This window comes from Cebus imitator, unplaced genomic scaffold, assembly GCF_001604975.1.
Source record: "Cebus imitator isolate Cc_AM_T3 unplaced genomic scaffold, Cebus_imitator-1.0 Scaffold42, whole genome shotgun sequence".
Taxonomy (NCBI): domain Eukaryota; kingdom Metazoa; phylum Chordata; class Mammalia; order Primates; family Cebidae; genus Cebus; species Cebus imitator.
Genome location: NW_016107357.1, coordinates 9,121,678 through 9,130,442, shown reverse-complemented (window position 1 = coordinate 9,130,442; position 8,765 = coordinate 9,121,678). Strand labels below are relative to the sequence as shown.

The 8,765-nt window shown below is 52.6% G+C and overlaps 1 protein-coding gene across 4 annotated transcripts in view; it reads right to left on the bottom strand.

Annotated features, from left to right (window-relative positions):
* STUM (stum, mechanosensory transduction mediator homolog) overlaps window positions 1-8,765 on the bottom strand; it is a 57,165-nt gene that overhangs the window by 4,392 nt on the left and 44,008 nt on the right. For 2 of the 4 annotated variants that reach the window (XM_037737763.1, XM_017526443.2), the window contains exons 2-3: window positions 4,052-4,231; window positions 420-428 (exon numbers count right to left, since the gene is read on the bottom strand). In XM_037737763.1, the coding sequence (XP_037593691.1) occupies window positions 420-428; window positions 4,052-4,231 (189 nt within the window). The remainder of the gene's footprint in view (window positions 1-419; window positions 429-4,051; window positions 4,232-8,765) is intronic. The other 2 variants (XM_037737764.1, XM_017526444.2) reach the window with 1 other exon arrangement.

The following is an 8,765-nucleotide window of genomic DNA, read 5'->3' as shown; positions in this document are numbered from 1 at the left end:
AAATATTCCCAGCTCTATTACATGAGCACTTATTCTATTAGCCAGTGAACTTAGTCTGAAGAGGAGCTTCAGTGGATTGAGCTGCTTTTTCTCTTCATTCAGCAGAGTATTTCTCAATTTTGGGTGCTGGTAAACCCATGCTGGGGGTCGGGGAGAGGTAGGGAATGGCAGAGAAAGGAGGCTGGCCGTGAATGGGCAGCCGTTGGAGCTGGTATGGGCATTTAGGGCCTCATTCTACTAGAGCCTCTACTTTTGTCTGTGTTTAAGCATTTTCCAAACAAAAAGCTAAATCTAAACATAAAAGCCCATTGACCAATGGGGAGACTGGGTGGGGTGTTTGTGTGCAGGAGTGGGGGTCTCAGGGGAAGGGAGGGCCCCAAGCCGCAGCACGAGGCCTGCGCGTCCATCCACAGACTCACCTTGGGAAACTGCAGCAGCGCAGAGTGGGAGGCAGCAGGAGGAAAAGGAGAGAGAAGAGAAAACACAGGCTGAAAACAGAGCCACAGAGAGCGCTTGGAACATGAAGCAAAGCGGATCGATGGTGAGGCCTGGGGGATGGGAGAGGGGCCATGCCAGCGGCTTCTCAGATGCCAGTCCCCAGGCAGGGGGTGCTCAGTGCTCATGGTGACAGCCACTGTGGCCAGTGGTCTGCCCACCCAGTGTGTGGGCGTGGCTGGGGACACAGCGAGGGGGTCTCACTCTGCCAGGGAGTTCTGTCCACTGCCTCCCCCGGCCTTTTTATATCCTGGCCATGCCCACACTGCTGCCCGTCATTCTTTATTCTTGTCTTCTTTTGAGGCAGAATCTCACTCTGTTGCCTGGGTTGGAGTACAGTGGTGTGATCATGTCTCGCTGCAGCCTCAAACTCCCGGCCTCAAGTGATCCTCCTGCCTCAGCCTCCCAACATGCTGAGATACAGGTATGAGCCACAGCACCCAGATCCCCCTCTTTTTTTCGTCCTCACCTCAGGCCTTCCTCAAGATAAATTCCAAATGAACCTGAGGAGCGACAGCTCCTGGACAGCTAGAGCTTTGACTGCAGCAATCTAAAGACGCTGATGTGCCCCATCCCGGCCCCAGCCTGGCTCTATCTGAGCTATGTGCTCAGCTGTTTCTATGGGGAGGAGACACATATATAAAAATTATTTGGGGAAGACCCCAGCCAGAGGGAGGCAAACAGATTTTATCTTGCAGACCTCTTGGATCAATCAGTAGCGACTGCCTGAAGCCGTGTGCTGAGAACATGCGAGACTGTTCAGCAGAAAGTATCATGGTTGATTAGCAATGTCTGCCATGGGGGATGGTGGCAGAAAGAGCCCACCACAGAGCTACCAAGTATTTACTGACCCATGACCAAGACAGGCTGTTGTTGGTTGTTATTTGTCGTTATTCATAGAAATCAGGCAACATGCTTGCAATCTCCTGATGGTAACTCCCACTTTCATCCAGATTTCTCTGACTCCCCTCTTAGGAGTTTTCCATGATGGTGTGTTTGCTGATGACACCACAGGCAATGTCATGTGAAAAACTAAAGTGTATTGTTACAACGGGAAAGTTTCCTCCGTTTTTACGGCGAAAGGCTGGAGTGACACCAGAAAGAACAGTCCCTTATCCAGCTGTCTTCTAAAGGAGTCACTCTGGGACACACACGTTCCGTGGTTGCTGGGAGTAACCTCACTGCAGCACCATCTCATGAGTGGCAACTATTCATCCTTTGGGGGTGGGTTTAGCGGTGGGAAAAAAATGCAAAGGCATCCATTGCTGAGACGGGCGAATGAGGCTGGCAGTCAGGCCGTGGTAAGAGTGACGTGTGGCTGGTTTTTGTATGCAGCCCTCAGGTCTATCGCCCTATATGGTTTGGTTGTATCCCCACCCAAACCTCATCTTGAACTGAAACTCCACAATTCCCCTGTATCATGGGAGGAACCTGGTGGGAGATAATTGAATTATGGGAATGGATCTTTCCTGCACCGTTCTCATGATAGTGGATGAGTCTCATGAGATCTGATGGTTTTAAAAATGGGAGTTTCCCTGCACAAACTCTCTCTCTTTGCCTGCTGCCACGTACAGAAGCCGTGACTTGCTCCTCCTTGCCTTCCACCATGATGGTGAGGCCTCCCCAGCCTGGTGGAACTGTAAGTGCATTAAACCTCTTTTTTCCCCAAGTCTTGGGTATGTCTTTATTAGCAGTGTGAAAACACACCCCCTAAAAGCATCCTCAAAAGTTTGATGCAAAGATAGCATCCCTGGAAACAGCGTGCAGACCTCCAAGGGGCGGGGGCTGACGCTGACGCCCAGTGAAGGCTGCGTGGTGAAGGTGGGGGCTGCAGCTTCTTGCACTGGCTTATCCTGCAGCCAAGTTACCACCCCACACCAGCCGCAGCAGAGGAGTTTCTGGCCAAGTCAACGGCCTGGGGCAACGGAAAGTGAGGAAGTGACTGGATCCCATCTGCACTTCCGGAGCCTCAATGCTGCACCTAGGGCATGATGAAGGGAGCTCTTTAAGTCATCTCTAAGGTTCCTACCTCTTGGCTCCTAGGTATTAAGGAGATCAAAGACAAGTGTACCAGAAAGCTCTAGAGATCAGATGAGGCATCAACACACATTACCGAGACCTACCCTGTGACACAGTCATGTCCCGCTTTAATGCAGAGGCTCCTTACTCAGGTCCCCAGTGCCTGGCCAAATGCTTGGTTTGAGAGAAGATGAGCCAGTAAGTGGGGCTCATCTGGCACAAACTGGGCAGTCTTCAACCTTCCCAGGGCAGAAGGACCTCCCAGTCTCCAGCTGGGAGCAGGGTCAGGAGCGTGCATCCCACAGGCCCTGGGGAAGCAGCAAATCTCCTCTGTGGGATTGTCGGACTACTTTTTAGGAGTCACCCAAGAGCTGGCAGCACCTCTATCCTTCACGCCCTTCACCTCTCCACACAAATGAAAGTGGCCTCAGGGGGCGAGATCCCTTGAAGGAGACCCAAGGGCCTGCCTGCTGGGCTTACTTCACAATATTCCTCTGATGGGGCAGCCTCTGCCCTGAGCACACCCCTCCCAGGAGGAAGGAGCAGCTTCCCTACCGCTTCCCCACTCATCCCTCCCTGGGTCAGCTTGCTGCTCAGCCGCTGGCCCCACTCTGGCTGCCCCTGGTTGCCAGCGTCTGCCTGGTTTGCTCTGTTGCTGGGAGACCCTGGGCGTACAGCTGACCCACTTCCTCCCCTGATCTCTGCTGCTGGAGGAGCCGCTTCTGGGCAGCCCTTCTGACCACACTCCACTGAATCTCCCTCAGGCTCTGCTACTTGCATTTTCTCTGGCCTGGTGGCCTAACTGGTCACTGACCCTGGTCCTGGCATTTGTGTGAGCCCTGGGTCTTGGATATTCACAGGATCCTGAACTCAGGCTGAGTTGACTATAGATCACGCTACATCAGTCTAGGGCCCTAGAACCCTGCGTTTCCGCTCCTGCCTCTGCCACCCTTACCTGGCTCAGCTGACCTCTGGCACTGACAATCTGAGCTATGAATGGTTTTGGGGGATATAGGACACAATGGGGGGCATGGGGTATGGAGTGAGGGCGAAGTGCCTCAGAGATGAGGCCAATTACTGAGGAACTGTGGCCTCACAGGTAGGTGGGTGTGCAAAAATGCAGGAAACATGGGTGGTGGTAAGGGAGACATGCACAGCTGCTTACAATGGGTGGTGCCTGTTTTAAGATTTTGCTGGGTTATTTTAGAAAGGGTAACTGAGTTGTCTTTGGTAAACTTGATTTTGTAACTCTAAACCCTTTCACAAAGCTATTCTGTGTCTGAATCAAGTTTGCATTAAATGATGGAACCCTGCCTGCCATGTGCTCATAACTCCCTGCAGGTGTTGGGCCAGGCCCAGTGGGGAAGGCCCCCTATGCCAAGCAGCCCGGGCAGTAATGAAGAGGGCACAGGCAGGCCCTCTCCAGAGCCCATCCTTAGCGGGTGAGCAGGATCTTGGCCAGTCGTGAGGGCCTCCCAAGTCCCTCCTGTCCCTGCCCCCCTCCCCACCAGGAGGCGCAGCACCGGCAGCTACTCACTGGCGAGGATGACCATGTCCATGCCCCAGAAGATGCTCATGACCCAGCCCACCATGACGATGGCTGTGAGCACTTGGATGAGGGCTGCCGCGATGTTCAGCCAGAAGACGCAGCACACGTGCCTGTCTGGGAGGTCGGTGCGGGCCCCGCACAGCACGGTGAAGGCCGAGACGAATGTCCCTGTGAGAGGGCAGAGGGAACAGCCTTCTGAGGGTGCTGGGAGACAGAGGGCTCTGAGTGCTCACCGCTGGCCTGGGGCCCAGCTGTCTACCCTCCGAGAGCCCAGAGAGGAGCCCCTGGTGTCTGGCACCCTGTCCTCTGAGTGGCACCCCTGCCCAGACCCTTGCCACCTCTCACCTCCATAATGGAGAGGTCTGTGGGCCACTTGGAGGAGGTGTGGCATGGGGCTTCCAGGGGCCCCACACAGTCTTGGAACTTTTGGGAGAGACAAGGAAGACACATGACAAGCAGTCCCTTCTGGGAAGGAGCAACAAGGAAGCTACCTGTAATGACAACAGGCAGCTGTAAAGGGTGACTTTATGTGGCAAAGATTCCAAGAGCCAAAGAGTCCCAAGGTGGGAGTTGGTGTGTCTGAGTTAACACAGAAGCAACCTCAGAGGTAAATTCAGGAGAGGCGAAGGGCCAGGAAATGACCGCCCAACACACACGCTGCTGGCTAAGGGACAGGAGCCAAGAGCCTGGGTGCCTGCACAGTCACAGACCAGGACAGGTATTCTAGAGCCTCTCCCTGACAGGGTTCCCCCAGGCACCCCGACCTGTAAGGGGAGGGACCAGAAGTCTAAGCTCTATTGAGCATCCACAAGGTGCCAAGCAATGTGGGGGGTGCGGTCACATTCTTCACCTTGTCTAAGACACGGCCCCTAAGGGTAACATCACTACCTTTACCAAGTTAGGCCCCTGTCCTACATGGGCTCTGAGCCCTCCTGACAACAACCGTGCAGAGAATTAGCATTCTCCATATCTGTTGTAGTTTCTTATGGCTTTGGAACAAGTTACCCAAACCTTGTGGTTTAAAGCAACATAAATTTATTCTTTTTTAGTTCTGGAGGTGAGAAGAGTCTGCAATGGGTCCTCAGGGATGAGTCCTTCTGGACGCACCAGGAGAAAATCCACTTCCTTGTTTTTTCCAGCTTCTAGAGGCCACCTACATTCCTTGGCTCGTGGCCCCTTCCTCCATCATCACTGGCAGCAATGTAGCACCTTCTCCCTGACCTCTGCTTCTGTCTTTATATATTCTTACTGCCTCCCTTGGCAAGGACCCTTGTGATGGCATTCAGGACCTACCTGGGTGATCCAGGATGCTTTCCCCATCTCATTTAATTCAATCACATCTGCAAAGTTCATTTTACTACATCAAGTAGCATATTCGAAGGCTTGGGGATATGGATGTGGACATCTTTAGGGGCCACCGTTTGGCATACCATGCTCTTACACAGAAAGAGAAGACTCAGTGTGATGGTTAATTTTAGGTGTCAAGTTGGCTAGATTGAGGGGTTTCTAGGTGGCTGGTGGAGCACTGTTTCTGAGTGTATCTGTGAGACTGTTTCCAGAGGAGACGGGCGTGTGAGCCAGTGGACTGAGAGAGGAAGACTTGCCCTCAATGCGGGTGCGTGCCATCCAATCAGCTGGGGGCTAAGCTAGAATAAACAGGCAGTGGAAGGGGAATGTCCCCTCTGCCTCCTTTCCCCCTTGCAGAGCGAGACACTTTTTCTTCTCCTGACTTTAGACATCACACTGCAGGTTCTTCAGCTTTTGAACTCCGGAACTTGCACCAGCGGCCTCTTGGGGGCCTCTCGGGACTGACTGGGGCTGCACTGTTGGCTTCCCTGGTTCGGAGGTTTCAGACATGGACTGAGCCGGCTACCAGCTTCTCCGGCTCTGCGACTTGCAGTCAGCCTATCGTGGGACTTCTCCATCTCTGTGAACACATGAGCCAACTTCCCTCATAAATCCCCTTCCAGGGCTGGGTGCAGTGGCTCATGCCTGTAATCCCAGCACTTTGGGAGGCAGAGGCTGGCAGGTCACCTGAGGTTAATAGTTCGAGACCAGCCTGGCCAACATGGTGAAACCCAGTCTCTACTAAAAAATACAACAATTAGCAGGTTGTGGTGGTGGGCACCTGTAATCCTAGCTTCTTAGGAGGCTGAGGCGGGAGAATCACTTGAACCCAGGAGGTGGAGGTTGCAGTGAGCCAAGATCGCGCCATTGCACTCCAGCCTGGGCAACAAGAGTGAAACTCCATCTCAAAAAAAAAAAAAAAACCCTTTTATATATCCTACTTGTTCTGTCTCTCTGGATAACCCTGAATAATACTCCCAGGAACTAAGCATCTTGTCCAAGGTCACAATTACAGGCAGGCATTTGTGGGGAACGCTCCCATGTGAAGCCCCCCCAGTGTTGGGCCTCGCTGTGCGTGAGCTTGATCCCGGACACAGTTTCCTGCTGGAGGCAGTCAAGCTATGGGTAAGTAGGAACGGAAAGAATAAGAATAATGTCAGCCTCTATTTCTGACTACAGTGACCCTGGGTAATGGATGTGTGTGCTCTTTTGGTTCCTGTTGAGGAGTGGGTTTTATGACTCTGTTTACCAAGTTAAGTATAGCCTTTTGAGGACCAGATGACATTCCTATACTCAGATAAAGGTTTATGGCTTAGCCTGTGACATTTCTAGATTGTTATCCTTGTGACCACATGTTCTGTTAACAATGATAAAGTACATCACCTGCTTACCTTTTATGACCCGTGATTATGTACCACCTCTGCTGACATTTGCTTTTTGCAACTTTCTGTGCTTTTTGCAACTTTCTGTTCCCCTTATTGTATAGCTTACATAATGTGCACTGACGTCAATCCTTATAATCTAAAGGTATATATTGGAACCCTGGACACAAATAAACTTCCTGCATAGGCATTGCCTATTCAGTCCTCCAGACCCCAGCTTTCTGTCTCTCTTTACTTCTGCAAACCCCCTCTTTCAGGCTGGGACCCTCTCGCTGGCCGAGACTCCCCGGCGGGCTCCCTGTCGCCCACAGGCATTGAACCCAGAAGAGTCTGATGCCAACGCCATGCCCCTCTGAGCTGCCTCCCAGGTGTAGATGGTTTGTTTCTGAAGCAGGGCATTTGGGAAATTGGCCAAAAGACTGGTGACCATTCTCGCGTTCCTCATTCTCTCAGCTCCCGCTCTTTGAGGCTGCCTTGTTTTTTATTTTGCCTCCCCCTCTGACCCAAGTCCACGTGCTGATTTCTGAAACCTACCCTGTCTCGCTTTCCTCTCCTGATCGTAACCACTGCCACTGACGTGAGGTCCCAGGCGCCTCTCATTCTGGCCCTTCCCTGCCCAACTCACTGGCTCCTACAGTTTCCAGGTGTGGCCTTTGCTCTCGCTCACACCTTTGTGCTTCAGGTCCAAGGCTGAAGCCTGAATCCACGTGCCAATTTCTGAAACTGACCCTGCCTAGTTTTCCTCCTCCTCTTCGTAACCACTGCCACAGATATGAGGCCCCAGGCGCATTTCATTCACCTTCATCCCTCCAGCCCCTCGCACAGAGCCTTGTACACAGTAGGTGGCCTGTGGCATTCAAAGAAGTACACCCAACACCAAGTGTCTCTTCCGACCACCTGCCTCATCACCTGTGGCATTTGTTAAAAATGCAAGTGCCCAGGTCTCACCTGATCTACCGAATGTCTAAGAGGAGACCCCACATCTGCATTTCTTAACAAGCTTCCCCTGCTGCCCTCCAAGGAATGATAATGCTCACGAAAGTGTGAAAACCAGGGATTTGAATCAGGCAACTCGATAACTACCCCTCTGTGTTCCCGCCACAGCCCCAGAGGCCCTGTGGGAGACCCGAGAGGCAACACTGCTCTACTCTCGCCAGGGGGGCAGCCAGCCAGGGGCACAGAGTGTGGGCTGGAGCCTCCTTTCTGGGGGATGAGGCTGGGGTGCACTCTGGCGTCTCTGTAGGGACTCATTCAGGAACCTAACTGGACCCCTGCCCTCAAGAGCTCACAGTGTACTGGACAAACTCATCACCCCACCTGACAGAGGAGAAGGAGGCTGAGGGCTGGCCACGTTTGTAGGAGTAAAAGTGATGGGGCTGGGACTGCACCTCCAGACTCTTCCTGCTGGAAGGAGAATGGAGAGGATGGTGCAGGGGGCAGGGTGGTGACAAGGGGAAGGTGATGAGGATGAAGAGGGAGGACTGACTTGGGCCATTAGTAGAAGGCTTTGAATGCCTGGGTATGAGTTTGTCCACCACCTGCAGGAAAGGGAGCTCTCACAAAGAGTGTTGAGCAGGAGAACAATGGAATGGAAGCAGGGATTTAAGAAAATTAATTTGTTGGCAGAGTGGTTTTTTTTTTTTTTTCTTTCTTTTTTTTTGAGACGGAGTCTTGCTCTGTCCCCCAGGCTGGAGTGCAGTGGCGCAATCTCAGCTCATTGCAAACTTCACCTCCCGGGTTCAAGCGATTCTCCTGCTTCAGCCTCCCAAGTAGCTGGGATTACAGGAATGCGCCAACAGGCCTGGCTAATTTTTGTATTTTTAGTAGAGACGGGGTTTCTCCATGTTGGCCAGGTTGGTCTTGAACTCCTGACCTCAATTGATCCACCTGCCTCGGTCTCCCAAAGTGCTGGGATTACAGGCGTGAGCCACTGTGTCTGGCTGGCAGGTGGATTTAAGATGTCTGAGATGGGA